The following is a 17,157-nucleotide window of genomic DNA, read 5'->3' on the forward strand; positions in this document are numbered from 1 at the left end:
ATTTCCTCTTTCATCTAAGAGATAAGACTCTTAAATTTCCAGGTGGAAGTGCTTGTGTTTGTTGTTAATAATTGATACTTTTTATAGCATTGTGATCAGAAAATAACGGTTTACGTTTCAACCTTATGGAAATTGTTTTTTAATTTTTAAATTTTTAATTATTATGAGTACATAATAGTTGTATATATTGATAGAATTATGGAAATTATTGATGCTTTCTTTAATTGATCAGTTGTTGTAACTGTGCAGTAGGTTCTTGAGAAGAATATGTCTTCTTTATTATCAGACTATAGAATTCAATATATATATATATCCATGAGGTCTACCTTGATTGTTTCGTTTAAATCTTCTATCTCCTTATTTTTGTATAGTAGACTGCCTTGTACTGAGAATGGTGTATTAAATCTCCTACTATTGGTATGTTTCTGGGTCTGCTTACATTTCCTGTGGTCTCAATTTATGGTGGTGGTGGTTGTATTATGTGGTTTGTGGATGTTCTTGAGTATCCTGTCTTCATTGTGAATGTGTCTTTTAGCATTAAAAAGTGTCCTTTGTTGTGTTGAGCACTTGGGCTGGAGTTCTGTGTGGTCTGCTCCTGCTTTCCTTCCCCTTTACTTCCCTGCCATGCCTTTGTCTATCCTTGTTATTTTTACCTTTCAGAATCACTTGAATTTAGGTATATCCTCATACACAGCATGTAGTTGCGTCTTGTTCTGTCCGCCAAATTAAAAACCTTTTTCTTTTAATGGGTAAGTTAAGCCCATTAGTATTTATTGACATGACTGACTTGTTTGCTTACAACTCCTACATGTCTTATAATCATGTGCACTTTGTTATATTTGCTCTTTTATCTTTGCTCTTTTATTGAGATTTTTTTATTTGGATTTAGAAGGATTTGTATTTTCTAGTGATTATTTGCATTCAAATCTATTTAATGTCCTAAGTACCCTATTTTATTATTTAACCTTTTACTGTCTAATTCTCAGGATTTTTTCAGTACGTTTAATACTCACCTATTGCTCATGTAACAATGAGCTGTACAATAATGAGAATTTTCCTCTCCTTTCTCTTCATCACCCGCTTTTGTTTCATTTTTTCTATTGTAGTTCATCATAGTATTTAAAATTTCTATATTGAATAAATCCATTAAGTGAAAAAAAGTCAATGTAGAAAATATTAAATAATAGTGCAGATAATAAACAAATTTAGCAAAAATCACGAAGGTGATTTGCAAGTGACTGAAAAGGTGGGGAGATGCCAATGCACCAAGAAGTGTCTTTTGGCCAGGGAGCTGCCCACCGTCAGGGCCTGGTTGCTCTCTCTGCCCTCCTTGGTGGCCGGTGGCCGGCAGGACTGTTTGCAGACGTCCTCCTGCCTGTACAGCTCTGTCAGTTGAAACATTGTTACCCTAAAAATACACAGAGTCTTGGGACTTTGGGACTGAATGCTTTCTTCTTTAGCATTGGAGCATCACTTTCCTAATTATCTTCTTTAGTTCATGAGGAAGCAAACACCAAGTGCTAACTTTCCCAAAGTTATCAGTTGTGGACTGATGGTGCAACTTTTGAAGTAAATAAAATTAATTTGCTCTTCGGTCGGTGCCAGTAAGAATTATTCACAAGTGAATTATTCATATTATATTAAGAAAGTACATAACTTGATACTAAGCAAAATGTGTTAAAGCATATAACTAGTTGCTTGAACAAAATTTATAGGTTTTGTGCATTTTCAATATCAATAAACCAGTCACAATGGTTTATTACAAGAGTTTCAGCCGAAATTGTTTAAAATGACTATTTTAAATCTATAAAACTAAGTAAGTATTAGACAATGCTAGGAATAATGAGGTTAAATGTAATTGATGGTTGTTATTCTGAAAAGATAAATTTTAAAGTCATCTCCTCAAACATCCTATAAAGTTTTCCAGCTCCACAGGGGTCTGTATTTGCAGCTGAAGTTTTCTGAAAGCAAACTCAATTAGAGTGTTGTGTGCTTTATGAGGCCATTTAAAGTGAAATTTTGTTTGTTTGTTTCAGAAACGGGCATGCAGGAGATTAGAAGCCAGTGGGCAGGAGCGCGGCTGCCACCAGGTGAATACCTATGCCCTGGCGCCCTGGGGCCCAGAGGCCTGGGAGCCTCCCCCGGGAGGCTGCCCCCCAGCTCCGAGGCCAGAGAATGGCCAGGGGAAGCCAAATGCAGGGGTATGTTTCTCTTCCCACAAAACGAGTTAGCCCATTTAAATATTTTAATAAAAAGTGTAAATAATCATTGTTCTGATACATCTGCGACTGTGATTTGTTAAATAGATGCCTCAGAATGGTGGAAGGAGCCCGGCCCAGCCTTGCCCAAGATGTATTGCAGGGGAATCTGTAAGTGCATTAACCTTCCTGCTGTGACATAAAAGATAGACTTCTTCTTTAATATTAGATCCATAAAACAAAGTTAATAAAAACTGCAATTATGTTTCTAAGGAAGGAAGGACGTAAATAAAAAGGTGAAGATTGATTTAAGCTTTTCTTAGCATTCAGTTGGGTGCAAACTAATTTGTTTGCAGCTTCAGATTGGAAATAGAAATTGCAAATACATTTAAAATTCTTTTTAAAAAACACTGTTTAGGGAATGGAACAGGCCACTTGATTTGGTTAAAATAAAGAATCATTTAAGGACATCTTGGAGAAAATACCTAACTTTCTCGTTAAATTATCAAAATAGGAATCAACATTGCTTTTTTTCTTTTTTCTGTTTAAGCTTTCCTTGCATGTTTCTATAAACTTCACATAAATCACAGATTTCAGAAGGAAACACAGTGTTCATACCATTAATTCAAAGTAAAGGGAGGTCAGAAAATGCCAGAGTCAAATTCTCAATCTCTTCTGTTGGGCAGAATATCATAAAGTATATATTAGCATAATAATACCTTTGTTATTAATTTTGAACTTACTCCAAGAACAAGTTAATATGTCTTTGATAACCTCTATAATTCTTGGGAGTTTTTTAATTTTAAATTTGAAATCTTAATATTGCAATAAAATAGAATTGTATTTAAATCCCACCTAGAAACCAGGAATTTGTGTGTATGTGAGTGTATTTCTGAGATTGCCCCCTAAAGATCTTTAGAGAAATGTATTGCTCTGTTTTTGATAAGCAAAAGATCAAGTCAATAACTTACAGAGATCTTCAACTGACACGTGTAGACTGCTGTGTTTTGCAATGCTAGGCACTGCGTTTGCTTTAAACAAAGACCTAAAACCATGACAGCGTCATCCAAGTGAACCTCTGATTATCTGAAGTCATTAGACAAGTAAGAAAACAAATGTTAGGGCAAAACTCACTCCATGAAGGTGTACTTTTCTACTTTTTATATTCTATCTTTGGAAGAATTTTTGCAGATTATGTTGCATTCTACTGGTATAATTCTGAACAATGGTGAAATTAAAGATCTAGCAATTTGGATTTAGTATATTTAGGTTGATTCACACAGCCACCGAACATACCCTGGAATGCAAATAAATACTTTACTTACTTTGAGAAATGTGATCCCATTATGGTCGAATGATGTATTTGCCAGTGACTGACTAGTACCCTTCTTTCTCCCACCCCGTTTCCGTGGGATGTGTCTTTCAGATCCCCCATCTGTTGGAGGCAAACACTTGGAGTGTATACAGATCCGTAATGCTCTGAGGGCTGTGTTCTGGCATGAATGGCTTAAAGGAAAAAATATTTAACTCAAGCCACTGATTGGACCTTTTTGGCTAATATTCTGTTTGAACAACAGTACCTATTTGATTAGGGTTTTTCCTTTCTTTGTAATTCCCCAAGCTTGCCTCTGTTATGTTTCATAGGAAAGGAATCTATGAGCAGAAAACTTACATTGATATGTAAATATCATTTTTTTTGTTAATGCTCAGTATTCTTTTCATCTAAATTTCAGAAACTGACTTTAAAAAATCAGTTTCCTTTTATTTGTAGTCATTCTCAATAAAATTTTACCCAGGCTTGGGCGTTTTAATATTTACACCCACTATTTCTAAAAGTCTTATGTAAATAGAGATTGAAATGTGAATTTGAAAAGTCACACCTCTTGATATTTGAACAGACTATAGCTGCATATATCTTCTTTTTCTAATAATATGGCTAGTTTCTCTCCTAAGCTTTTAAAATAATAAGACACTTACTATTTTTATATTCTAAAACATCAAAAGGTTCAGTGTTAAATAAAAAGCAAACAGTATTTTTAGAAATGCAAGATCCCAGGGAGTTGTGCTTAACAATAAATCACCTATGGGCAACGATTCCAAATTTCAGAAGACTTTATTAACCGCAGTTCCATTCACAAACGCTTGCCCGTGTGCACACGAGCGCACCCGCTCTCCTGGCCGCAATCCCCGTGGGTAACTCAGAACGGCTCCCTTGGAGCAAAGAGAAGCAAAGGTTGTGTCAGTGGTTGTTTTGGGGGAATTCTAACCAGGAAACTTGCACATGATTCTCCGCTTACTTGGTGGCTTTCCCCCAGGAAACTCCTTTGCATCCTGATTCGCTAGTGCCTTTCCGACCTCAGTAGGGTATCAGCTGAGCAGGTCAGTTCTCTTCTTGGTGCCTGAGTGCCGGTGGCCTTCTCTTCCTAAGCTTTTCCTTATTTTTATCATTGAGGCATTCCTCACATGTATAAGGTCTTCACTTCTCACATATGCAAGAACCTTTTCCGTAGCCTTTCTCAGACTCGTTTTCCACGTTGGCATTTTGGTCTCTTTTCCATTACGTTCGATCCATTCCGGCCTGTTGTTACAGTGGGTACTGTTTCGGGAGAGTCTGAGCTGGTTTTGTGCAGTAATTACTGTGCTGGTTCGACTCACAGTGCACGTTACTAGCCCTGAGTCACCCTGCTCACCTCACTGGCAGTCACAGCAGGTGTGGTGGGACCTGGGAGTGTGGCATCTGAGGCGTCCGCTCCCGCCCGGGGCTGGCTGCTTGTCCTCCCTGCGTGTGCCGTCTGGCACTGCAAGTCCAGAAGCGGGCACTGTCACCGGGAGATGTCCTTTCCTTTCCTTCCACAAGTGGCTCCTGAGCCGGACTGTCCCCCAGCAGCCCACTTCCTCTCTCAGATCGGCCGGGCTTGCCTGCGTGAGGGCACAGGGTAGCCGGGTGCAGTAGGGAAACTGTGCTGTTCTCTGCGATCCAGGCCAATTCAGTGAAAGCGTATAAGGCTGCCAGAGGTCTCCGGGGTCCTCAAAAGAAGGTACGTGAAGAGGAGAGTGGGCCTTACAAGGCAGAGAACTGTGGGAAGAACACAGGGCGCTGACGAGGAGAGAGGCGGTGTTTCCTCAGCACCGCAAGTTCCTGGTGGGATCTGCCCTCTACTGTTTTGTAGTGTCTCAGCGCTGGGACCTTTTAGGGAAGGGGCCACCCCCAGATTTTACTGGGCCGGCAGGATAGTCAGTTACCTGTTTTTTGTCAGTCCATCCCCCCTTTGGCTGTCCCCTGCCCCCCCTGGGGTGGAGACTACATTTCCTAGACTCCTTTACCTCTGATTCTGGGGGATTCAGCCAGTGTGAGGCGCTGGCAGGACACTGGACTATGGGGAGGATGGGAGGGAGCCGGAGCATTTCCCGCCCTCTCCCTCGGTGGCCCCAGCTCCTGCCCCTGAGGCCACGCTGCCTCCCTTCTGTCCTCCCAGCCCTCGGCTGTGGTGGGTGTTTGCTTGCTTCACCCTCCTGTGTGGCTTCTCATCTGTTCCGTCCTTTGCGTAGTCGAATCCTATGTTAAATTCTCTCTGTTTGAAATACCTGGGTTGGTTTTTATATTCTGACTGGCCCTTACCTGGGCTAATCACCTGATGAGGACAAGCGCTCCTAGGGGAAAGAAGACTGCTCTTTTCAACATGGGCCTCTGGGTCTGTGTTGTCCCCCATCTGAACTCTGGTTCAGGTGCTTGGTCCGCAAGCTCAGCATCCTGGAGTTCTGCGGAGCCCCTCCCAGGTGAGTCACACGGTGTTGTTGAGAGCCTGGACATTACATTAAAAATACAGTCAGGTCCTTCGTGTTGCCCATTGCTGATGTTCCTTTGCCGCCTTTTATCTGGGGCCGTTGGGTTTTATTGCTCAAATTGGTAGGGAATTGCCACTTAAAAGCCAATATGCAAAACATGATGTTGCTGGGTGTCATGGAGCTCCCTTCCCCCCAGGTTGATTTTGTATACCAGCCTGTTCATTAGCATTGTGAAGCTTTTTTTTTCATTTGAGGGCAAATACTAAGGGAGTAGTCTTACTAAGCCTCTATATTATTCACTTTTTGACATTGAAATCCATTGCCTGACAAACGTGTGTGTGTGTGTGCATATGCTTTGTATATATGGATTGATGTGTATGCATGTCTGTGTACATGGGGTTTGTGTATGTGCCGTGTATGTGCTTGGTGTGTGTGCGGTGAGTGTTCGAGTGCGCACGCGCACAGGCAGGCAATGCGGGAGGAGAAATTGAAGGCAGGGGAAGGGAGGTGTCTGGTCCAAACCTATTGTTTTGGTGCAGTTTTCCTCCGTAGGAACACCAGGAGGAGCCAAAGTATGATTATTCTGATTCTAAATGGATACAGTTTTTTCTGTGTATTTCTTTTTATCTCCAAATGCATGACCTTTAAAATATTTATGTTTGTTTCATTTACATATCTGTAAATGACTGGTAATTGCTTTCTACATCTGCAGCATCTATAAATACTGCACTATCACAGGAACCACGCAGAACCTGGTGATCCCTGCCTCCCCCCGTCTGCAGCGAGGCAGGGAGATGCTGCCTGCCTGATACGGCAGGTCTGAGTGTCAAGCCAGGAGCAGGGGCCAAGGATGGAAATGTAACATTCTGACATAGATTAGCAAAGATCGATGTGCAGCACTTCGCTCTTTGTGTCCTGGTTTAGCAACAGCCAGCTCTTGTCAAGCCTTTATTCTTACGTCCTGAGAGAAGAAAACACAATCATGGAGGGATCAACAGGGGTTTCATTGATCACTCTGTAAGAATCAAATTGCGCTCCTTGCATTTTTTCCCTCAATTTGCCAAGGATGCTGGAGTTCATCGGTCTAACCTGTCAGTTTACAGATAAGGAAAATGAGAGGTGGCCGGAGCCTGAGAGCTCTCCTTGGAGCCCCCTCCTCTCTGCTCTTTTTGGCTGATCTGTGTGTTTGTGGATGTGCCAGCCTCACTCCCCCTCGCTGGCGGCCCGGCAGCCAGCTCGCACCCGCTGAGAAGTGTGGCCGCGATACCGTGGGTCTTTGTGGGCATCATCCCCAGACACAGTGAGAGGTTCTGGCTAAGACACAGGGCTGATTTATTCCAGCTGTGAGGGAGTAGGCTGGCTAACGCAAGAATCGGACTGTGTCAGTGTAGCCACATAGGAATGGATAGGAATAGACGAGTTTGAATAGACTACTGACGACATCTTTACATATAGCTTCTGGCACTCTCTGACTGTAAATTTTCTGGAATATGGATACCAGAAAACTACTTTTTTTAAAAAATTAACTGTTTTTAGATCATTTTCAGGTTCTAAAGGAGCTGAGGGGCCTCATGTGAGTAGAAGGAAAAAATGAAGTACAATGTAGATTTCCTGCAAACATGTGAGACTAAACCAATGCAGATATGTCCACCTCCTGCTACAGAGATACAGGGTAAACTCTTTAAAATTAAATACATAGTTGATCATGTAGTTAGTGAAGAGAGAAAACAAAAGCTGAGCAGTAGGTACATACACATTCCTTAGTGGCCATTATTGGGTCTTGACCATTACTGGGTTTGGTCCTAGAATGGGCCCAGGGGCCAGGGACTAGAATTCTAATGACTGAGTTAGATGTGGCCTAACAAATGTGGGAGCTAGAATTTGCGTGAAGTTCAGAGTCTCAAAATTCTGACTATACTTTAAAAGGGGATTGGAAATTAAAATACCAGGCTACGCATGGGTGTGGGCTCCAAGTGTAGTCTGTCTCAGTGGTACAGGAACCAAAAGTCAAAGCCTTAATGTAATAATAGAGACCATTGAAGTCCTTGATGCCATGGATAGTGGTAAATGCAGAATTATCCTGTAGGCATGCTTCCACCATCCAGTACATATAATATTCAGAGACAAAACAACTCCCACTGAGGATAAAATTGCAAAAAAAAAAAAAAAAAACCCACACATAAACAAATCCACTATGGAGTGGGGGAAGGTGTCAGGAATTATAACAAACAAGAATCCTAATCTTCAAGAATCTGAAATAATAGAAAAGAACTTGAAGTTTATTATAAAGTACAGGCATACTTTGTTTTAATGCATTTCATTGTGTTACACTTTGCAGATACTGTGTATTTTACATATTGAAGGTTTGTGGCAATCCTGCATCAAGACAGTCTGTTGGTGCCATTTTTCCAACAACATGTACTCACTTCATATCCCTATGGCATGAAGCATTTTTTAGCAATAAAATATTTTTAAATTAAAATATATATGTTTTTAGATATAATGCTATTGTACTCTTAATAGAATAGACAGTGGAGTGTAAACATAACATTAACAGGTACTGGGAAACCATAAAGTTTGTATGACTCACTTTATTGCAATATTTGCTCTATTGTGGTGGTCTGGAACCAAACTCACAATATTTCCAAGGTATGCTTGTAATTATTTTAAATTTCCCAAAAATGATTAAAGAAGAAGCAGAGCTATAATAAAAGAAGACAGTATAAAAAAATATTGGAAGGTTTAAAAAAAAAGAACTCCTAAAATTGAGTGATACATTCACTGAAGTTTAAAAAAAAAACAAAAAAACATCAGATTAGACACAGTTAAAGACAGAATTAGTCAATTAGAAGATAGATCTGGGGAAATCATCCCAAACACAGCAAGAGAGAGAAAAAGGTGGGAAGTACGAAAGTGTGATTAGGAAGATAGAGGAAAGAATGAGACGGTCCATTAGGAAATCCAGAAAGAAGAAATTTAGAAAATGTTGAGAGAGAAATATTTGAAAAAATAATGACTGAGAATTTTCCAGAATTGAAGAAAGGCATGTGTGGCCAAACAATTTTGAAGTAGAATAACAAATTAAGGGAGGTCACCTGTCAGATATTAAGGTATGTTACAAAGCCGTGATAATTAAGACACTGTGTTATTGACCCAGGGTAGACAAACCAAGGAAACAGAATTGAGACCTTTAAACATGCATATATGGCAGTTTGAAGGCATTAAAAATCATATGGGAATGACAAGGTACTCTATAAATTGTGCTAGGACAACTGACTATCCATATACGAAGGAAAATAAAATTAGATCTCTACCTCACACAAAAGTTCATTCTATGAGGTGGAGGGGAGGGTTCAAGAACCTTAATATGCCCCCCCAAATACCTTTAAAACTTTCAATAGAAAATATATAATGTGGCTACATATGTTAAGACACATTATATATCAAAATTCCTGCATTGTTGTTTAAGAAGAGGCCATAAAGCAGGGAAGACATTTGCAGTGCACAAAATAGAAAGATGAGGTTCTCAAATAAATATACACATCAGTGTCCAGCAGATAAATGGGCAAAGTGTATGAACTTGCAGGGCAGAGAAGAGGAAACCCAAAGCAGGAAATATAAGTAGATGTTCAACCTCACTCGTAATTTAAGGGCTTGCAAATTAAACCATCAAATTAGCAGAAAATAAAAACATCTGGTGATGTAAGTGTGGGTGTGGTGGTGGGGTTAAAGAATGCATTCAACTTCCTGGTGGCAGTACAAATTGATGCAGTGACTTTGGAGAGCACGTATCCAGTAAAGCTGATGGTGGACATTCCTGGTGACCTAGAAGATACAGCCCTAGGCATATACATTTATAGATGCCCAAGGAAATATATACACAATGTTTGTTGTGGTGCTATTTGCATAGGAAAAAGCCAGAAACAACTTAAATGTCCATTAATAGGAGACTGGATAAATGAGTTGGGGTATATTTATTCAATGAAATATTGCAAATAGCGGTGAAAATGGATGAACTAAAAAAGAAATTACAGGAGGAGATATAGAGAGAATGATAAAATTATATACAGTTTTAAATGTGGAAAACATTGATACATTATCTGCTAAAAGAACAGAAGCATTTGTGAGGTTGATAAATGTCAAGTTCAGAACACTGAGGTTATTTCTACAGAGCGAGTAAGGACTCAGGATACAGAGGGTGTTCTCATGATGTCTGCAATGTGTTACCTTTTCAGCCCTGTGGTGGTTCATGAGTGCTATATTGTTGTCTTGTGCTTTTGCTTTTTTTATATCCCTGGAGAATTGTGTGAGCCTTGGGCATGATGTCTCCACCCACGGATACGTCAGTGAGACAGGTGAGACAGGAGGTCATCAGTGACAGAGAAGAATGTGTAGAACTGCTAGAGACAAAGGACCAATTATCCATGAAAAGACAGTAATCTGACAACAGATCTCATTAGTAACAGTAGATGCCAGAAGACCTTGGAATGGCATCTTGGAAATACGAAGGGGACTGCGCCTGTTTGGGCCTGTGGGCAGGCTGTTCTAGGCCTTGAGCTGGGATGGCACAAGTGGTGGGTCTCCCCACCCCGCCCAGAAAACTCAGCTATCAGAGAGAACATAAGTAGATCAATAACAATGGGAGAAACTGGGAAAGGTATCAAAAAGCTACCATGCCAGGTATTTTCCAGATTGAGAAAACCCCATATGCAAGAACACATGGATGATTTAACATTAGAAAAACTACTATATTATCTGATCAGAGGAGAAAAAAAATGATTGTCTTAATAGATGTAGAAACATCATTCTGTTAGATCTAAAAAACTATTCATAATAAAAATTTAGCTAACCAAAAATGGGGTTTATCCTGGTAAAAGTTAAGGACATTATACTTAGGGGACACATTTCTATTATTGAAGAGAAAAGGACAAGAGTGTTTGCTGTCATTACTTAGTGTGTTAGCATCCCTAGCTAGCATAATAAAATTTTTTAAAAAGAAACAAGGGGTGAAGGAATTGGAAAGGAAAAATATAAATTATTGTTTCAAGACAATATAATTGTCTATGTAGAATTCAAGAAAATCTACAGATAAACTATTAGAACTAATACTCAGCAAGGTTGTTGAATGTAAGATAAACATGCAAAAGTGAATAGACTCTTACTGGTAATAATCAATTGGAAAAAAATCTCATTTACATTATTTCTTCATGTGGATATGAATTACTAAGTAGAGTCTTTTTATTATATCCGAAAGGACTCCCTTCAGTATGTCCAACAGGGCAGGTCTGCTAGTGACAGATTTTCCATTTTTGTTTATCTGAAGACGTCTTAATCTCTCTTACCATTCTTGAAGGGTAGTTTTGTTGGATGTGAAATTCTCAGTTGGCAGTCTTTCCTTCGTTGCTTTGAATGTGTCGTTGCACTGCTTGGACTCCCTGGCTTCTGACGAGAAACCAGGTGTTGACGTCACAGAGGATCGTGACGTGACGTGTTGCCTCTCCCCTTCCGCTTCCAAGATTTTTTGACTTAAAATAGTTCTATTATGATGTGTCTAGGTGTGGATCCATTTGGGTTTTTCCTAGTTGGAGTTAATTGAGTTTCTTGGATGTATAGATTATTGTTTGTCATCAAATTTGAGAAGTCTTTGGCCATTACTTTTCCAGTATTCTTTGTGCTCCTTTTTCTCTCTCGTTTTCCTCTGGGACTTCTCTTTCTGTGCGTGTGGATTCACTCACTGGTGCTCCACGAGCCTCTAAGCCTCTGTCCACTTTGCTCCCCCTCCCCTTTTGTTTTTCTGTTCTTCAAACTAGATAATCTCAGTTGGCTTCGGGTTTACTGGTCTGTCCTTCTGCCTGCTTAAATCTGTTGTCAAGCCTGTTTGCTGAATTTTTTATTTCAATTATATTTCTCAACTGTAGAATTTCTGTTTATATATATATATATATAATTTCGGTCTTCTTTAATGATATTATCTATTTTGCAAGACATCAGTCTACTTTCCTTTAGTTCTTTTTTTTTTTTTTTTTTTTTTTTTTTGAGACAGAGTCTCACTTTGTTGTCCAGGCTAGAGTGAGTGCCGTGGCGTCAGCCTAGCTCACAGCAACCTCAAACTCCTGGGCTCGAGTGATCCTTCTGCCTCAGCCTCCCGAGTAGCTGGGACTACAGGCATGCGCCGCTATGCCCGGCTAATTTTTTTTTTTATATATATATCAGTTGGCCAATTAATTTCTTTCTGTTTATAGTAGAGACGGGGTCTCGCTCTTGCTCAGGCTGGTTTTGAACTCCTGACCTTGAGCAATCCGCCCGCCTCGGCCTCCCAAGAGCTAGGATTACAGGCGTGAGCCACAGCGCCCGGCCTTTTCCTTTAGTTCTTAATGGTGATTTCCTTTAATTGTTTGAACATATTTAAAGTAGCTGATTTAAAGTCTTTGTCTAGTAAGTCTAGTGCCTGGGTTTCTCTTCTGTCTGCCCCTCCACATTCACTCCCCACTTTTCTCTGCTTCCTGCCCCGGAAGCCAAGCTGTATGGTCCTCACTAGTAAGGCACCTGGGCTCTCTAGTTTTCCTTTGGGTTCAGCCCCTGGGGGGGTGTGGGGAAGGCAGCTGGGGACTGGAGAGAGATGAAGAGGGAGGGCAGGGTACCCGGCCATGTCCCTTGGCCAAGGTCACTGTTCCTTTCAGGGAGCCAGCTGTGATGCCACATTCCCGGTTCCGGTAAGAGCTTCCTGCCCTCGTCCCTTTGGCCGGGCCCGCACTGTCCCTGGTGGCTCCCTTCTGCAGCTTCATGACTGACCCTTTGTAGTAACCCTTTGTGCACCCTCCTCTCCCTGCACACCCTCTACTTCCTGTGGGCTCCGTAGGGAAGGGTGCACGCCCACTGTAGTGGTCGCCTCCAAGAAGGACGGGGGAAGAAGAGGCAAGATTGTGGTGTGTGTTCAGTCTGCACGGGGCACAGGTAGGAATTATAAAGATATTTCATTATGCCAAGACGCAGGTCAGCAAAGTAAGGATGATTGTCTTAGATGTCAAACAACTGGGCTCAAGCCATCCTTCTGCTTCGGCCTCCCGAGTAGCTGGAACTGCTGGTGTGCACCACCATGCCTAGTTAACTTAAATTTTTTTTTTTTTTGTAGCGATGGGGGTCACTATTGCCCAGGCTGGTCTTGAACTCCTGGCCTCAAGTGATCCTCCTGCCTTGGCCTCCCAAAATGCTAGGATTATGGGCATGAGCCACTGTATCCTGCAGAGGAAGGTTTTTTAGAAATAAAGTGGGAAGTGTTGAAAGGGTTCATGCTCTGTGGCCAGCACCCCATGAGGAAGTCATCGCAGCAAGGGAGCTGCCAGCAGGGGTGAGGCTGTGCCCCAGGGAGCGGGAGGGGAAGAAGGTGCTCACCAGGGAAGCAAGAGCAGCCAGACCCGAGTCCCTTCAGGGTCCAGTGTTGGGTGCAATAAAAACTCCCTCTTCAGAAAACGACTTTCTGTTGCTTGGTGGAAAAATACTGGAATTGCGGTGTCCTATTTCCCACCCTGCCTATCAGACGCCTGTCAAGCCTACCCAAAGAGGAGGCAAGGCATTTTCCCTGTCCGCTGTGAGACGCATAGTTAGGCCGCCGTTCTTCCTCCTGGCTCTACCGACCGTGGACTCAGTGCCTGGCATTCCTCGTCGGCCTTGCTGCTGCTGGCTGGTGTGTGCCGTCCGTGAACCTGAGGGCTTCGGACCTCACTGGACCCGCCCTCGTCCAGATCAGGGACGGGACCAGGCTCCTCTTTGGGTGTCACTGTGGGCTGTGTGCTTTGAGAGAGACCATGCCAAATGGAACGTGTTGGGAGGATGAACAGGATGACGGCAGGAGCTTGCGATCGTGTCGGGTCAGAGCTTCGGGTGGAAGGTTTAAACCAGCCATGTCTAAAGGGTCTTCTGCATCTGAGGTTCTGAGTCCCAGTCCTCATGTTGATGTGGCTCTTCCTTTGTCCCCAAGCCTTATCTGCTCTGTCTCCAACATGTCTCCCAAATATACCTCCTCCTCAAACAGGGTGAGTAAGGATGGGGGGCAGGAGTGAGACATCTCCATTAACAGCGTTTTGTTAAAAAATCATTTTTTAAAATTTTAATTTTTTTTTTAGAGACAGAATCTCACTGTTGCCCAGGCTGGTCTTGAACTCCCGGGCTCAAGTGTTGCTCCCATCTCAGCCCCACGAATAGCTGGGACTATAGGCATGTGCCACCACACCTGGCCATTTTATTTTTTGAGTTACGTGGTGGTGACGACAATGACAATGATGAAATTGATTGAAAAGCACTCCCCCAAGAGAGGCCCGTTGTCTCCTGGCCCCGCCCTTCCCACAGCATCTCGGAGTGAGTGTCCCGAGCCTTCGCTGGCCCTGTCCCCGCAGTGCACTGCCCGGAGCTGTGCTGCTCCCACCGGGCTCCTGCTACTGAGGGTCTCACCGCAGACGAGCTGCGTGGCAAAGAAGTTCAGAAAATGCTGCATGCTTCCCCTCACCTTTTGGGGGTTTGACGTACATTAGACTATTAAAGATCTTTTGAGAATTGCAGAAAAGAAATGTGTTTCCAAAATGTCCTTTTATACAGGGATACCTGTTAACCGTATTCAATTCTGAGACTATTTTGGGAAACACACGCCCATTGAGTAAATTCAGCACCTCAGTTCATCGTGGCATTCAGGGCCTGACCTCCCAGACCATCTCTCATCCCCGCCCATGTGCTCTGTGAACCTCTGGCTCCAGCCATCACAGATAGTTCTCTGGTTCTGGAACATTCTGACCTCATGCTCTTCTCGCTGCTTGGGATGCCTCCTCCCGCCTCCTAAGAGTCAGGGGCCGCCCGAGATACCTCTCCTTATGCAGGGCCTCCTCCACCCGCTCAGCAGGGAGAGCCCGTGAGCCCTTCCCCGGCTGCCGCGGCATTTCATTCTGATCACTCGAGTGCGCCGTCGACAGGAAATCAGTACACCGCCGTCCAAGGCTCCCGTCGGGTTCCCGGGGCTCAGGGCAGCGCCCGCCTTCCGGGAAACAGGGACATCATCGAGGACTGGACTGCTTTGTCCCCCCCTGCCCAGCCCAGCCCACCCTCCTGGGCCTCAGCCAGCCCAGGAGTCCGTTTGTCGTCGTGGCGTAGTCCTTGCAGGACAGGGAGGCCACGCTTGCACTGCCTGTGTGCCGGCGTACGTGGCCAAGTGCGACAGGCTCCTCAGTGCTGGCGAGACCTCCCACTGCACAGTGCTGCAGGGTCTGGCCACGGGGCCGTCCCAGCCGTCTGGTGCTCCCAGTTGTTTCTGCAGGGGAAGGGGAGAGGCGCGAAGCCTGCTCCGGGAGACCAGTCGGGCTGGGGTCCCTCGTGGGGCTGCTGTGAGCCTGGGCTACTCAGATGTCCCCCAAGAGGAGCTGCTCTTGTGTCGAATCCTGATTTGACATTTAGACATCATCATTTTTTTAAATTTATTTTATGAATATGTAGATAACACTTTCATTCTCCTGTTTTTCCTCATAGTACTGTAGAAGAAGAGGGAGATAACATTTATTGAGAACATTGTGTGTACCAGGCACCATTGGAAATGCTTTCAATGTCTCAATCATAGTGTAATATATATTGATATATCATACGTATATTACTATATACATGTACTCACCTTAAAAATTAGGGTATTGTTTACGAGCCTTCGCCCAGTCATTTCGAACGACGCGCTTCATGTTGGTGAATGTATGGCCAAGGTGTGTTAATTTGGCCGAGGTAAATTAATTCCCACAATATGCTGTTTTATCTTTGTAGGGGCATTTTAACCACACTGAGAATCGTTAGAGGACGCCCGCTGGAACAAGGAAGACTCGGTTTTGGTTTTGAGCCCTCCGTGTGCGGCAAGCGTGATCTCCTACAGAAGCGTGTGGGCGCCCGCCTGCTCAGATCACCCTGCGCTCCCGCCAGGTGGCGGCTCGTCCTCTCCTGCAGGTAGTCCCACCGTCCCTGCGCGAGAGAGAGGCGGGGATCCACGCCACTTCAGCAGAGCCTCCCCTCAAGTGCGTCTTACGTAAGAGGCAGACGAATCGCGTTATTTAAAGGCCTAAAAAGACTCCATGTCAAACTCTGAGGCGCGGGAACCGTGGCTTATGGAATCATACCCAGATGCAGTCCCCTTTCATACTTTTCAGTTGTTTTGTGGCTGTGTTCTGGGCTGATTATGTACTTTTTTTTTTAACTAAAAGAGTTATTTTTGTATTTAAAATGCTGTATAATCTTGAAGTGAATTTTAGTAAATGCTAGTGTCAAATCCGATCTGTATAATTCTCCAACCAAAGTTATCAGAGACAGGACCCTTTTATATTAAAATGGAAATTGCTCTTTTTCTCTTGGGTTGTTTTTTTTTTTTTTCTGACTGTGGAGACTGGCGTTATTTTCCCGGGGTCTGAAGGCTTCCTGAGATGTCCTGCTCACGTGATGGGCAGGTCCTAAAGACACCACCAGATTGCAGAATTGATCTCAAGTTTGTTAACCTTCCCAAGCCACAGGAGGGTCGGAGCCGCTCGTAGGCTCCCTGTTCTCATCCCCCTGTTCACAGGGGCCGTGTTCCCTGCCGGGGACAGTTGTCAGCATTGGCATGTGGGAGGGCCCAATGTGTGAGCAATCTGGGTCCGCAGTGGCGGGGGAGTTCCGTGTTGGGACGCCGGAGTTCCGTGTTGGGATGCCGGAGTTCCGTGTTGGGACGCCGGGGCAGAGGCAGAGAGGCGCGGAGAGGAAGCGAGCGCAGTGCCGTTGTAGCAAGGGCTATCCGGAGGCACAGGACGCTTCTCCACTAGCCCTGAGCAAGGTCCCAGGGCTGCAGCTGGACCAGAAAAGTGCCGATCCATGCCAAAACCACCAAGGCTGTGAGAGAGGGAGAAAGTATTAGGATTTCTGGCCTTAAAAACTATTCTTTTGAACAGCTTTTGTTTGTTCCTCTCTTTTCAGAAAGAGATACACATCTTAATTTTTGTTGAAAAAAATGAAAACTCTTAGATTCACATTTTTTTGTGTATGAGTAAACTCTTCCTTTTCCACCAGATTCACAGAGAGAGGAGAAGCCCACGTATTTACTGGTAGGTGTTCTCGTAATTGCAGAAGCACACAGACTACCCCCGCTACTTATATGATGGGAACACTTTGGTAGAAAACAGCCCCG

General features: G+C 43.4%; 1 protein-coding gene across 2 annotated transcripts in view; it reads left to right on the top strand.

The window, feature by feature from the left end:
- The window catches only part of C14H10orf143 (chromosome 14 C10orf143 homolog), a 36,610-nt gene extending 20,264 nt beyond the window's left edge, over nucleotides 1-16,346 (top strand). For both annotated transcript variants that reach the window (XM_076009696.1, XM_076009697.1), the window contains 3 exons: nucleotides 2,037-2,201; nucleotides 2,307-2,369; nucleotides 15,774-16,346. In XM_076009696.1, the coding sequence (XP_075865811.1) occupies nucleotides 2,037-2,201; nucleotides 2,307-2,369; nucleotides 15,774-15,803 (258 nt within the window). In that variant the 3' untranslated portion in view covers nucleotides 15,804-16,346. The remainder of the gene's footprint in view (nucleotides 1-2,036; nucleotides 2,202-2,306; nucleotides 2,370-15,773) is intronic.
- The last annotated feature ends 811 nt before the right edge of the window (nucleotides 16,347-17,157 follow it).

This window comes from Microcebus murinus, chromosome 14, assembly GCF_040939455.1.
Source record: "Microcebus murinus isolate Inina chromosome 14, M.murinus_Inina_mat1.0, whole genome shotgun sequence".
Classification (NCBI taxonomy): domain Eukaryota; kingdom Metazoa; phylum Chordata; class Mammalia; order Primates; family Cheirogaleidae; genus Microcebus; species Microcebus murinus.